This window comes from Elephantulus edwardii, unplaced genomic scaffold, assembly GCF_000299155.1.
Source record: "Elephantulus edwardii isolate Elephantulus edwardi_28Jun2011 unplaced genomic scaffold, EleEdw1.0 scaffold00124, whole genome shotgun sequence".
Taxonomy (NCBI): Eukaryota; Metazoa; Chordata; class Mammalia; order Macroscelidea; family Macroscelididae; genus Elephantulus; species Elephantulus edwardii.
The window spans coordinates 3,755,600-3,771,228 of NW_006399874.1; the positions used below are offsets into that span (position 1 = coordinate 3,755,600).

A 15,629-nucleotide genomic window follows, 5' to 3' on the forward strand; every position below is an offset into this window, starting at 1 on the left:
CCTAGGTACAAAAGCTATAAACTCTGCTCTGTCCTGTGCTAATCTCATTGTCTCCCCCACACTCATCCTGATTGCCCCAGTCACCGAATCAATCCACCTCCCAGAGGGCCTTCCCTTCCAGCGCCTGCCCTCCACCCTCCCAAGCATGTTGTCCTTCTCCAAGGACCAGTCTCTTCTTACAACGTGACCAAAGTATGTCAGATGAAGCCTCAGAATCCTTGCCTCCAAGAAGCAGCCCTGTTTAACCCTGTCCAAGGTGAATCTGTTTGTTTTCTTAGCAGTCCATGGCACCCTCAGCACTCTTCTCCAACACCAAAGCTCAAAAGCATCAATTATCCTTCTATCCTTCCTGGTCATTGTTCAGCTCTGTGATGCATAACAAGTGATTGCAAAGACCATGGCCTGTACCAGATGCACCTTAGTCTCCAGAGACACACCATTGCTCTTGAGTACTTTAGAGAGGGCCCTAACAGCAGACTTTCCCATTGCAATACGTCTTTTATTTTCCTGGCTGCTGGTGCCAAGAGTGTTGATTGTGGAGCCAAGCAGCCTAAAGCTGTGAACAATCTCAATCTCTTCACCATCCATCCTGATGCTGCCAATTGGTCTAGTGGTGAGAAGCTTTGTCTTCTTGACATTGAGCCTCAATCCATATTGAAGGCTGCAGTCCCTGACCCTCAGCAGCAAGCGCTTCAGGTCCTCCTCAGTTTCAGCAAGCAGGTTGTGTCATCTGCATAACACAGATTGTTAATAGATCTTCCACCAATCCAGATGCTACATTTCTCCTCATACAACCCAGCCTCCTGGATGATCTGTTCTGCATACTGGTTGAAAAGGTATGGAGACAGGACACATCCCTGGAATACGCCCTTCCCAATTTTGAACCATACAGTGTTTCCTTGCTCTGTTCTGACAGCTGCCTCTTGGTTCAAGTATAAGTTTCACATTAGCACGATCATGTTCTGGGATTCCCATTCTTCTCAGAGTCAGCCACAGTTTCTTATGGTCCACCCAGTCAAACAACTTTGCATAATCAATGAAACACATACATTCCTCTGGTACTCCCTGCTACCTGGTACCTAAGATCGATCTAACATTAGCTACAATATCCCTAGTATCACGACCGCTTCTAAATCCAGCCTGGACTTCTGGCAGTTCTCTGCTGATATGCTGTTCCAGTAGTTTTGGGATAATCTTCAGTAGAATCTTGCTTGAATGTGAAATCAATTATATTGTTCTATAGTTTCCACATTCTGTTGGGTCACCTTTCTTTTGAACAAATATAGATCTCTTCCAATCAGTTGGCCAAGTGATTGTTCTCCAGATTTCTTGACACATTACCACTAAGCTAGGAGGTTCTGGTCACAGCATAAGAAACTGTTAGCAGCTGCTGAATCTGGAATCACAGAAACCAAGGATGCTTTAGACATAAGCTATCAGATCAAGGGCTGGACAATGGGAGATAGGCGATGAAGGGAGTGGGTAGAAGTGGAGGGGTACATTGATGGATGGTGGAGCAAAGAAATAAGTGGGTCAAGGCACTTGAGCCAAGGGCAGGGACAACACCGAAACTAATGGTCAATTCCACAATAAGGGATATATTTTCACTTTTTCTGTAAAATGCTGATCTGTTGGATACTTCTCTAGATCTGAACATTCAGATTGACATACCTTAGGAAGAAGGATTGGCCATCCACTTCCAAAATAGCAGGACTCTGAAAACCCTATGTACAAACCTATGTAGAGACATGTACTATGCTTAAGGAGGGACTTTGGATATGTGTTAGTCAGAAACAAGAGTTGTCATTATTTGCTATATTTCTTTTCCAGCCATTTTCATCTTTTTGTTTAAAGACCCAACTGGGAATCACTTTTTATTTCCCAGGGAAGTTATATCTAATGAGGAATCCCTTGAGTTTATAATCTCTTCCCATGTTACTAAGGTTTGTAATTAGGTTTAGATTGAATTATGTCTGTTCTTGTCACTGCAAGGATAGGGCAATCCAAGTTAATTTCTATTAATTAGGTAGATATAGCTGAAAAAAAAAGACATTTAGATAAATGAACTTGACTTCAGCAAAATTATGGTAGAATAAAATTAACAAATCGCTAGTTTTTATTCCCCTCTGAGTACATTAAATGAAGATTTTCTGTTTAACATCCACTTGTAAAGGAAAATTAAAATTTCCAAAGTAATGGTCACTTCGAAAGGAGCCCTTGAGATGTTGTAGGTTAAGTGCTGAGTTACTAACCCAAAGATCTACAGTTTGAAGTTACCAGCTGCTCCACAGGAGAAAAATAAAGCAATCTTCTTCCATTAAATTTATAGCCTCTACAACCCAATGAAAGGTTTCTATGAGTTGGAGTTGACTCAAAAATGGTGGGTCTAGGAGGGAGAAGGTAGAGAAAGGGAGGAAAGTATGCAACATTTAAATGGATATTTAAACAAATCAAGAGTAGTAGGACAAGAGTGGACAGATCATGAACACTGCATTGGAAGAGATTAGGGGAACTATCTGCAGGGAATATATATTTAGGCATTATATGTTTGACAACTATCTGTAACAAGAAGTACATTGCAAAGTAGACTAGGGGAGGGGCAAGGGAAAGGGAGGGAGGGAAATGTGCAACAAAGAATGAATTAAAACGAAGAAAAAAATTTGAATTTAAAAAAATGGTGAGTTTTTATAGTTGTTGCAAGAATGGCAGCCACTTCCTAAATAACATGTCTCTGGAAACTCTATGAACTTTGATAAATGTTGGTAGTTGTAGAGGGGCTTCAGGCCTTTTGTTCATAGGATTGCTATGAGTCATGCTCTATTTGAATGCAATCCACAACAACAGCATTTTAAATAGAAGTAGCTGAATATTAGATAGATATAGAGACAGAGATCTAGATAGAGATAGAAGAAATAGATATAGATATAAACATGTCTTTTGGAGTATATAAAAAGAAACACTAAAAGCTAAGTCTATTTTTACAAGGAAAAATATCCTATTTATTTTTTTTTCAAAAATAATTTATAATTAGAATATAAGATTTTATTCCTTCTCCTTCTCTTTTAGGTGAAATTTACCCCAAGATGTACCACATCTGTTTCTTTCTGGTAACATATATGGCACCGTTGTGTCTTATGATTTTGGCTTATCTGCAAATATTTCGTAAACTGTGGTGTCGACAGGTACGTGATTCCATATAATTTGCTTTAATATGTGCCTAGAAACAAAATTTAGAAACATTCTCTGCTTAGCATAAAAAAAATATTCTTTTAAAATAAATGAGGCCTTAGTCATGGAGGTTTGGTGGCAGATTTTGTAGTGAATTACACTGCCAACCCAAAGGCCACACGTCTATAGTGCTTCAAATCCACCAGCAGTTTCAAGATAAAAGGATGGCCTATCTTTAATTGTGTTTCCCAGTCTCAGAAGTCAAATGGAGAGAAATTGAATCAGAATTTAATGATAGTAAGTGTGAATGACAGATACATGTTTAGGCTGTATTTTAGAGCTATACCATCTCAAGAATAGGATTAATATATTAAATACTAATGATCAGAGACCAGACGAGTTGAGGGATGATATTAAGGATATTATCTATAAAGAAACAAAAAAATTACAAAGATAGGGAAGAAAGAAAAGATAAAAATGAATATAATAAGAGACTTTAAAAATTGCACTAGAATGCAAAGAGGCTAAAATAGGGAAAATGCTTATGGAAAAGAAATGAACAGAGATTTAAAACACAGCTCAAGAAGAGAAAGCAAGATGTTACAGTTAAATGTACAAAGATGTAGAAAGTCAAAAGGAAATAATAAGCTCAGCATTTCTCAAGTTGAAAGAACTTAAAAATAAACAATTCAAGCTTCAAATTGAAATACTAAAGGATTCAATGGCAAAATTTTGAATGATACAGGAGTCATCAAAAGAAGATGGAAGGAATACACAAAATCGATATACCAAAAGAGAATTGGTAGACACTAAAATGTTTAAGATAGTATCATATGATGAAGAATTAATGGTAATGAGGGGGAAAGTTTAAGCTATACTGAAACCATTGGCAAAAAATAGGATGCAGGAATTGATGAGATACAAACTGACATGTTTCATATAACAAATGAAGCCCTGGAGGGACTTACTAATCTCTGCCAAGAAATTTGGAAGACAACTACCTGGACAACTTATTGGAAGAGTTCCATATTTTTTCTTATTCCAAAAAAAAGGTGATCCAACACAATATAATATCATTAATACCACATGAAAGTAAAATCTTAATGAAGATTATTTAAAAATTAATGGAATAGTATTTTGACAGGAAAACATCAGAAATTTGAACTTAATTCAGAAGAGGTCATGGCACAAGGGATAGCACTACGGATGTCAGATGGATCTTGACTGAAAGCAGAGAATATCAGAAGGATATCTATTTGTTTTTTATTAACTATGCAAAAGCTTTTGACTGAGTGAATAATAACAAATTATGGCTAGCACTGGGAAGAATGAGAACCCCAGAACACTTAATTGTGTCCTTGAAAACCCATATCAAGGTAAAGGGCCCGTTGTCCGAACAGATTAAGGGAACTCTATATGGTTCAAAATCAGGAATCGTGTGAGTTTTGGTTGTATTCTTTCTCCATTTCTATTCAATCTGCATGCTGAACATCTTTTGAGAGGCTGGACTACATGAAGAACAGTGTGACATCAAGATTAGAGCAAGACTCATAATATAAACAAGCTACAGTATGTAAATGATACTACCTTACTTGCTCAATGTAAAGAGGACTTAAAGCTCTTACTGGAGAAGGATTACATCTGAATATCAAGAAGACAAGGTGCTCTCCACTCGACCAATAGATAATATTATTATAGATGGATAAAAAATGAAGTTGTCAACAATTTCATTCTACTTGGATCTATAATCAACACTCAGGCTAATAGTAAAAAAAAAAAATGAAAGGATGTGTTACACTGGGAAAATCCACTTTCAAGGATTTATCTAACATGCTAGAGAACAACAATGTCAGTTTAAATTAAGGCACTCCTTATTTGTGCTCTGGTCTATTAAATTAGTTGCTTTTCATTTGAAAGTTTGAGTTTGAACAAGGATGACAGCGGGCTTCTAAGAGGCAATGATAATGAAATGTTATGTATCACACTTTGGGCATTGTGTCAAGGCCCATGCATAGAAAAGGACATCATGCTGGGAGCTTGGAGGGTCTGAGAAAGAGAAGACACCTAACAAGATGGATTGACACAGTGACTGTACCAATGGGCTCATGCATATCAGAGGTGATGGGGAAGTGAAGGCTCAACTCTGTTGTTCATAATATTGCAATGAGTTGTGGATGGCTCAATAACACCAGCAATGTAAAAATATCTTAAAGCCATATGTTGTTGTTATTTGTTGTTATGTGCCGTCGAGTCGCTTGTGACTCATAGCAACCCTATGTACAACAGCCTTAAAACCTGTTCTGTCCTGTGCCAATCGCACTGTCTCTGACACACCCATCCCGATTACCCCAGTCACCGAATCAATCCACCTCATAGAGGGTCTTCCCCCTCTTGCACCATCCCCCCACCCTCCCAAGCATGATGTCCCTCTCCAAGGACCTCTCCCTCCTTACAACATGTCCAAAGTATATGAGACGAAGCCCCAGAATCCTTACCTCCAAGGAGCAGCCTGGTTTAACCCTCTCTAGGATGAATCTGTTTTCTTGGCAGTCCATGGTACATTCAATACTCTTCTCCAGTACCACAGCTCAAAGGCATCAATTCTCCTTCTATCCTTCCTAGTTAGTCTCCAGAGTGACACCATTGCTCCTCAGTACCCTGGAGTGGTCCCTAAGAGGAGACTTTCCCATCACAATATGTTTTTTTATTTCCTGGCTACTGGTGCCAAGAATGTTGACCGTGGAGCCAAGCAAACTAAAGTTGTTAACAATCTCAATCTCTTTGTTGTTGTTATGTGCCATCGAGTCGTTTGTGACTCATAGCGACCCTATGTACAACAGCCTTAAAACCTGTTCTGTCCTGTGCCAATCGCACTGTCTCTGACACACCCATCCCGATTATCCCAGTCACTGAATCAATCCACCTCATAGAGGGTCTTCCCCCTCTTGCACCATCCCCCCACCCTCCCAAGCATGATGTCCCTCTCCAAGGACCCGTCCCTCCTGGCAACATGTCCAAAGTATGTCAGACGAAGCCCCAGAATCCTTGCCTCCAAGGAGCAGCTTGGTTTAATCCTCTCCAAGATGGATCTGGTTCGGTGGAAGATCTATCAATCAACAGTGTCAATCTCTTTGTAAAATACTTTAATTACTTAATTTTCCAAAGCATGGTTTAACTTCTGTGTGACTGTCTTTATTTTGCCCAGGAAAAGCAGTATTCATTTTCTTATTTTATGTGAGATAGCAAATAAAGGTTCCTTTAATGTATTCTGAAATGATAAGTCTAGAGTATTATAATTTCTTATGTGGTTTTATTTTAATAAGCATTTAACCTAAGGTTTTAATAATCATGTTCATAGAATTTTTTAAGATCAGGATCAGAAGAATAGGGCAAAACTTAGAATTTTAGAAACTGCTTATAATACTGATTTGGAAATGTCAATGAATTTTTAAATGTATTCAGTAGTTCAATCTTCAGACATTTATTGTGTGAATTTTGCATGCATGTCTAATAAAAAGCTAAACACTCCTGTCTACACCATTGATGAATTCAGTCTAGAGGAAGGATGCAGTCAGGCACAGAATGCAATCACCCTAATATGGATGAACTCTCAGGAGCCCTGGTGGCCTACTGGTAAGTTGCTAGCTGCACTATACTCTCTAAGTCTCACAGTTTGAATCCACTAGCTGCTCCACAGAGAGGGAATCTCCTTCCATGAGAAAAATCTCCTGGAGGGTCAGCTATGAGTTAGTTCCAATTTGATAGAACACACACAACAGTATGTATGGGCTCAGTGGGAAAAGGCAAGGCAAAGCAGAGGGCCATCTCTCTTGCCCAGGACAAGGTGAACGTAGATGATGTAAAGGTGATCACCAATAAGCATATGTAATGATTATTTTATAATGGCATATACAAAGGCATGGCTTTGGCTCTTGCATTTAGAATGTGCTTTTAAGATATTATGCTTTGGAAAATACATCATAAATATAGTTGCAATATTCTAGCCAGAGCTTTTTTTCTGGTTCAGAAGACTAGCATGTGTATTAGTTAGCTTGAGCTAATTCAACATTATGATAGACAGAGGAAAGATTGAAGCTGTCAATGATTTCATCTTGCTTGGATCAACAATCAATACACTTGATACCAGCAGTCAGGAAATCAGGAGACACATTGCATTGGAAAAATCTGCTGTTAGAGACCTTTCTGAAATTCCGCAGAGCAATATTATCAGTTTATAGACTAAGGTGCACTTGATTCAGGCCATAATATTTTCAGTCATCTGCTACACATCATAGAACTGTATAATGAATAAGAATTACAAAAGAAGAATTGATGCCTTTGAGTTATGGTGCTGGAGAAGATTCCGGAATACCCCATGGACTGCCAAAACAATAAACAGACATGTCCTGGAAAGGATGAGGCCAGGATGCTTCTTGGATGGAAGGATGAAGAAGCTTCATCTTTTATCCTTTGTACAAATAGCTAGGTGAGGCTATTCCTTGGAAATGTACAACATGCTTGGTAAAGTAGAAGGTCAGTGAACAAGGGAAGACCACCAATGAGATGGATTGACACTGTGACTTCAACAATGGGCACTGGTGTCTCAGAGATGATGAGAATGGCACAGGATAGGGCAGGTTTTAGCTTGGCTGTTCATAGGATTGCTATGAATTGTACTCGAATGACAGCAATAAACAACAAGTTAATTTATGGTTAAAAATGACTCTCAAACTCTGTGAATTATAACAATAATAAATTATTTCCAACCCCTATTCCATATTGAATGCAGTTTGACTGCTATAGCTCTGCTCAATTTGTCTTCTCATGCTGAGACCAGGCTGAAGGACTTACCTATATTTTATGGAAGAGGAGAAAGCAATATATCTTGTAGACAAATTCAATGTCTCTGAAAGATTCTGCTTAGGAATAACATACATTCTTTCTATTCTTATTTCATCAGCCAAAGTAACACAAGTTTTTACAAAAGGTTTCTAAAGTATTCTTTTGCTGTAAAAAAAGCACTGCACATCACATGTTGTTATCATGTGCTGTCAAGTTGCCTATGAAAGCCTGCCCTGTCCTAAGTCAACCTCATTGACACTGACACATGTACCTTCATTACCCTAGTTACTGTATCAATCTATCCCATCTGGGGTTTCCCATTCCTGAACTGTCCTTCTGACCTTCAAAGCATGATGTTCTTCTCCAAGGATCAGTCCCTCCTGGCCACATGCACAAAGTATGTGAGACAGAGCTTCAAAATCCTAGCCTCCAAGGAGAAAGTTGGTTTCATCCTCTCCAAGTCAGACTCACTTGTATTCTTGGCTGTCCTTGGTATGTTCAAGACTGTTATACAGCACCACAACTCAAAGGCATCAATTCTTCTGTCATCCTTAGTCATTGTCCAGTTCTCTGCTGCTTAGCAAATAATTGCAAAGACCATTGCACATAACATGTTGTTGTTGTTATGTGCTGTCGAGTCGCTTGCGACTCATAGCGACCCTATGTACAACAGCCCTAAACTCCGCTCTGTCCTGTGCCAATCGCACTGTCTCTGACACTCCCATCCCAATTATCCCAGTCACTGAATCAATCCACCTCATAGAGGGCATTCCTCTCCTGCGCCGTCCCTCCACCCTCCCAAGCATGATGTCCCTCTCTAAGGACCGGTCTCTCCTCACAACATGTCCAAAGTAAGTTAGATGGAGCCTCAGAATCCTTGCCTCCAAGGAGCCACCCGGTTTAACCCTCTCCAGGACAAATCTGTTTGTTTTCCTAGCAGTCCGTGGTATTCTCAATACTCTTCTCCAGCACCACAGCTCAAAGGCATCAATTCTCCTTCTATCCTCCTTGGTCATTGTCCAACTCTCTGATGCATAACAGGTGATTGCGAAGCCATGGCCTGTATCAGACGCACCTTAGTCTCCAGAGAGACACCACTGCTCTTCAACACTTTAGAGAGGTCCCTAACAGCAGACTTTCCCATGGCAATGCGTCTTTTAATTTCCTGGCTGCTGGTGCCAAGACTATTGACCGTGGAGCCAAGCAAACTAAAGCTGTGTACAATCTCAATCTCTTCACCATCCATCCTGACGCTGCCAATTGATCCAGTGGTGAGAATCTTTGTCTTCTTGACACTGAGCCTCAATCCATATTGTAGGCTGCAGTCCTTGACACTCTGCAGCAGGTGCTTCAGGTCCTCTTCAGTTTCAGCAAGCAGGGTTGTGTCATCCGCATAACGCAGATTGTTGATAAATCGTCCACCAATCTTGACCCCACATTTCTCCTCATAGAGCCCAGCCTCCCGGATAATCTGTTCTGCATATAAGTTGAAAAGGTATGGAGATAGGATGCATCCCTGGCGTACGCCCTTCCCAATTTTGAACCATGCAGTGTTCCCTTGCTCTGTTCTGACGACTGCCTCCTGGTCCAAGTATAAGTTTCGCATTAGAACGATCAAGTGTTCTGGGATTCCCATTCTTCTCAGAGTCAGCCACAGTTTGTTATGATCTACACAGTCAAATGCCTTTGCATAGTCAATGAAACACAGATAGACATTTCAGAAAATAGGGAACTCTAGTCATAGGTTATTGACCTGTTAATGCAAGGTCACACCTCTCAGGTGATTTGAATCTACCAGCTGTTCTAAGGGAGAAAGATGGGCAATCTCATCGTGAGCAATTTATATCCTCTCAAAAACCTGCTGGACAGTCAGCTGTGAAATGTTTAATTCTGTTACAGCAGTCTATTGTCCACCAGGTTGATCATAAATATTAACTTTTCTTTTTTTAATCCCCTTGGACTGTGTCTTAATATTTTATATTGGTTTACATACATCACTTTACTTTTTCATGCAAAATATTTGCCACACTTCAGAGACTATAACTCCCATAAAAGATGTTGCAAGTTGATTCTGACTCTGTAGGACAGAATAGAATTGTCCCACCAATTATCTGAGGCTGTATTCTTTGCAGAAGCAGACTTCTATAAAGCAGAGAGGCTTGGGCTTCAAACTGTAAACATTTTAGTTGACTCCTGCACCACCAGGCTTAACCACTGCCCTGCCAGAGCTTCTTTTTTCTCCTATCATCCTATCAGCATCTACCATCAGACCCAGAATTGAGAATATCATAATTATTCCTACATTCACATCTCAGTGTGGCTCAGTAGGGCAAGACAGTCATCAACTAAAAAAGATCATACCCATCATCTCCACAAAAATAAAAACAGTCTCCCAGCATGCAATAATAAATAGGACCTACAATTAACACTTTTATCTGTTGAATAGAAATAGCACTTTGTCATCTCTGTCAAGTTGATTTCCGCTCATGGAGATAAACTTAAGTGAGTGATGCAAGGACTCTGAGGCTCTGTCTGACATACTTTGAGCATGTTTCAAGGAGGGGCCAGTCCTTGGAGAGGGACATCATGCTTGGGAAGGTGGAGGGACAGTGCAGGAGAGAAAGACATTATGCAAATGACACAACCCTGCTTGCTGAAACTGAGGAAGACCTGAAGCATTGCTGCAGCAAGTCAAGGATGCAGCCTTCAATATTGATTGAAGCCAATATTAAGAAAACAAAGATTCTCACCACTGGACCGATTGGTAGCATCATGATGGACGATGAAGAGATTGAAATTATTGACAGCTTCAGTTTGCATGGCTCTACAATCAACAGTCTTGGTACCAGCAGCCAGGAAATGAAAAGAAGAATTGCACTGGGCAAGTCTGCTGTCAGAGACCTCTCCAAACTACTGAAGAACAACAATGTCAGTCTGGAAACTGATACAGGCCATGGTCTTTGCAATCACTTGCTATGTATCAGAGAGCTGGACAATGACTAGGGATGACAGAGGAGATTGGATGCCTTTAAGCTTTGGTGCTGGAGAAGATTATTGAATATACCATGGACTGCTGGGAGAACAAGTTGTCCTAGAGAGGGTGAAGCCAGGCTACTCCTTAGAGGCAAGGATTCTGAAACTTCATCTGACATACTTTGGACATGTTGCAAGGCAAGATCAGTCCTTGTAGAGGAACGTCATTCTTGGGAAGGTGGAGGGACAGTGCAGGAGAGGAAGACCCTCAATGAGATGGATTGATTCAGTTACTGGAGCAATGGGGTTAGGCGTGTCAGAGACAATAAGATTGGCAAAGGATAGAGCAAGGTTTAGGGCTGTTGTACATAGGTCACTATGAGTCGCAGGACTCGATGGCACATAACAACAATAACAACAATAACACAACAACATACTAATAATCATACCAACACGAAAAATTGAGTTGTATCCTACCCTGTCTAAATGTATTACCTGTATTTTGAGGTTATCAGGCTGATGTGGGAAATGTGTCTCTCTGACATATTTTCTCCCAATAAAAGAATTTATTGGAGCTGGAGCTGCTTTATCTCATTCAGAGATTTTCAGTAACCTCTAAATTGACTTTTGAGAATGAGTCTTCATTTAAGTCTTAATTAACGTTTTTCACTAAAAGTATTTTTCAAGATAGTCTTCTCTTTGTTGGTCATGAGAAACAATTATATTTTTTAGCATTAGTTTCACAATTTCAAGATCTTCTCTTGGTTGTTGTTAAGAGAGATCAATGGAAATAAGAATTGTAGGGAAGAAGTGGGGCAACTGGGATTACCTTGTGAGTCCCTTAATTGATTGGAAGCAGGAGCGGCATCCACTTCCTAAACAACACACCTCTAGAAACTCTATGAACTTAGAGAAAGGACGATAGTTATAAAAGCCTTCAGGGCTTTTGTTCATAGGGTTGCTATAAGTCACTCAGCTCTGTAAGACTTGACGACAATCCACAACAACCACAACTGTAATTAATGTTTTAAAATAAAATATATGTGAATGAATGAAAGAAAACTAACTTGTTTTGGAAACTTTCACTCATATCTCTCTAGCAGACACACATACAAACACAAGATGTCATTATTTTCTTGATTTCCAATTGTAGCCAGTTATACCTTTTAATAACATTCTGTTTCTACAGTCTGCCTAAAGGAACCACTTTGTACCTCTGTAAACACAGCTTGTGATTTTCTAGGTTCAGTGCTGTTTCCTTACCCCTCCTCACAAGGCCATGACACAAAGCTACATATTTTAAAGGTCTGATGGCCCACTGGTAAGGGGTTATGATGCCAACCTGCATGGTTTGAATCTGCCAGTTGCTCTGTGGGAGAAACAGAGGCAGTCTCCTCTACTGTGATTTACTGCTTCTAAAACCCTACTAAACAGTCAGCTGTGAGTGAATACTTTGCATCACAACACAAAAGAGACTGTGAAATAGCCTTCTCTACATCTATACCAAGGAACTTTGATGGTGTAATCTTTAGAGAGTTACACTGCTGAAGCAAAGGATATGCCTCTCTGAAGGTAAGGTTCTTCAAATACATTAGCTATGCTGGCTTTGCCGGAGAAAGATGGACAATCTCCTCCCTTTCCTTTAAAGCCTTGAAAACCCACTGCAAGGTCAATTACGAGTTTACTCCAGCTAAATGACAATTTCTTTGACAAAACATTAGTTGTTTTGCAAATGCTTTTTAAGATGAAAAATGTGGGAAATATATTTGAGCAAAAGTTTAGGAATCATATTAGTTTTTCATACCATCATCCCTAAACTTTTCATTTGTAACAATAATTGCCATTGATTAATCTAATTAAATATAGTGTCTAATCAATCCATTTTGTGTATGGCCTTTCTCGTCACTCCAACTTATATATTTCTCCTTATTATATCCTTCACCCCCTCTTCTTTTAGCGTTGTAGTTCTCAATTTCTCAAACTCTAAATTGAGTTTGAAATTGTTTACAAATAATCCATGTCCTTTTGATGGACTGTCCTGGTTAGGATAAGCCACACGATTCAGAATATCTGCCGTAAAATGCCTAAGCCACAAAACCAAAAACATTTACAAAACAGATTGGAATGGGAAATGGCAAGTTCTGCTGAGCTCACTTTAGCAGGCAGGCACAATAAAGTAAATTAACCCCAAATGGGTGATTATGTAGAATTCTGCTTGAGCAACTCTCAATTTCCAACTGTTAATGTCTGTAAACAGAGTACTAGGGCATTATGGCTGCCATAGGCTACAAGATGGCCTGTCCTATTTGTTTAAAATTACGGAGATGCATGAAATCTGTTACATACTTTTGAATTAGCAAGTTCATGGTTATTAGTGTGCAACTTATGTGCCCTTGTTTGACTTTCTCAAGAACTTTAAACCTCATTAAAAGAGTCATCCACTGCATTGCTATACTCATTCAATTAAATTCTCTTTCTTTAACCATGTAACTCTCTCTGAAACTCAACCAGAAAATGCTATAGACTTTCTAAAAAACTCCTTTTCACAAACTAGTTAATCTTAGTTTGTTGTTCTTGTCTGTTACTATGTTTAAGAGTTTTATATAAGTTAAAGCTTTATATAAATTAAATTAAAAAAACACCAAATCTTTCATTTTAATCATTAGAATATATGTTTATTCCCTGTAATTTTTTAAGTACCAACTGTGTTTCAGGTACTTCTTGAGACACTAGAGATGAACTATAATGGATATTAGGGATAATTTTCTATTTTCCAGGAACTGCAACTCAGAGGCACAATATTCATGATTTCATGCCTTATCATCATTTTTTTATGACTATCTTGTATTCTTTAATCTCATTTATGAAAACCAAAAATGGTTAATATGAACTAATGACAAACTGACCCAGTATGAGTAAATACACAGCAAAGTGTAATTACAAAGGCAGAATTAGTAAGAGAGTAACTCGGCTCTACTTAAAGGAGTAAAGAGCACTAAGCAAAGAAACTATAGAAATACATATAAAAGGCCAGAAACCAATTTTTTCCCTGTTTAAAAAGGTAATTACAGAAAGCACAAATTATGGAACTCTAAAGATTGGGAGTATAGTGTATAAAGATGGAAGAATAATATAATACAAAGAGTCACATTATTGTTGTTAGATGCCATCGAGTTGAGTAATACTGATAACACCCTATGAACAGCAGATCTGAATCCCATCCTATACTGTGCTGTCCTCTACCGTCTCTAATAGACGAGCTCATTGCTGCAGTCACCACCATGTTAATGGGAGTCTTCTCTTTCACTGACCCTTCATCCTTCCAAGCATGATACTCCAAGGAATAGCCTTTCCTAGCAAAATGCCCAAAATATGAGAGTTGAAGCTTTACCATTCTTGCCTCCAAGGAGCACTCCGGCTGCACCTTTTCCAAGATAAACCTGTTCATTCTTTGACAGTCCATGGGATATGCAGGACTCTTCTCAAACACAACTCAAAGGCATCAATCACCTGTCATCTCTATTCCTTATCCAGCTCTCAATGGATAGGGGAAAACTATATCAGAGTAAAGTTTTTGTTTCTTACTGAAATAGTTGACATATTTTCAAGCAGATTGCTTATATTAATATGTTCATTCTCAGGGAAATCGCTAAAAAATAACTAGTAAAAATTGTCATGAAATAAACAACAATGGACTTAACATGATACACTGGAAATTGGATACTTATCAGAGGAAGAAGTTGAACAGTGAACTAGAGGAACAAAGAAAGATGTACAATATGTAGAAAATAAATAGTAGGATGTAGATTTAAATCATACTGTTGTTAATATTTGTATTAAATGTGAATAGATGAAACACTTAATAAAACAGAGGCTGACAGAATGGCTAACATGATCCTGTTGCCTGCAAGAGACAGCCTTTATATTCAAAGAAAAATGGGAGGGGAGAATCGATCATTAAAATAGTAATCAAAAAGAGACCTGGAGTGACCATATCAATATGTTGTTGTTGTTGTTGTTGTTGTTAAGTGCCATCAAGTCACTTGCGACTCATAGCAACCCTATGTACAATAGCTCTAAACCTTGCTCTATCATGTGTCAATCTGACACACCTACACCCAGCACCCCATCACTATGTCAATCCATCTCATCGAGGGTCTTCCTCTCTTGTGCTGTCCCTCCATCCTCCCAAGTATGATGTCCTTCTCCAAGGACTGGTCTCACCTTACAAACATGTCCTAAGTGTGTTAGATGAAGCTTCAGAATCCTTGCTTCCAAGCATCATCCTGGATTTACCCTCTCCAGGAAAATTCCTAGCAGCCCATGATATATTCAACATTCTTCTCCAGCACCACAGCTCAAAGGCATCAATTCTTCTTCTATCATCCCTAGTCATTATCCAGCTCACTGACGCTTAGCAAGCGATTACAAAGACCATGACCTATATCAGGTGCACCTCAGTCTCCTGAGTGGCATCATTACTCTTCAGTACTTTAGACAGGTCTCTGAAAGCAGATTCTCCCAGTGTAATTAATCTGTTAATTTCCTGGCTGTTGGTACAAAGATTGTTGATTGTGGAGCCAAGCAAATTGAAGCTGTTAACAATCTCAATCTCTTCACTGCCTATCATGATGCTGCCAATTGGC

At 39.1% G+C, this 15,629-nt stretch overlaps 1 protein-coding gene across 1 annotated transcript in view; it reads left to right on the forward strand.

The window, feature by feature from the left end:
• HCRTR2 (hypocretin (orexin) receptor 2) overlaps nucleotides 1-15,629 on the forward strand; it is a 156,363-nt gene that overhangs the window by 126,414 nt on the left and 14,320 nt on the right. Inside the window, exon 4 of the mRNA XM_006893137.1 lies at nucleotides 3,067-3,182. Coding sequence (XP_006893199.1) covers nucleotides 3,067-3,182 — 116 coding nt within the window. The remainder of the gene's footprint in view (nucleotides 1-3,066; nucleotides 3,183-15,629) is intronic.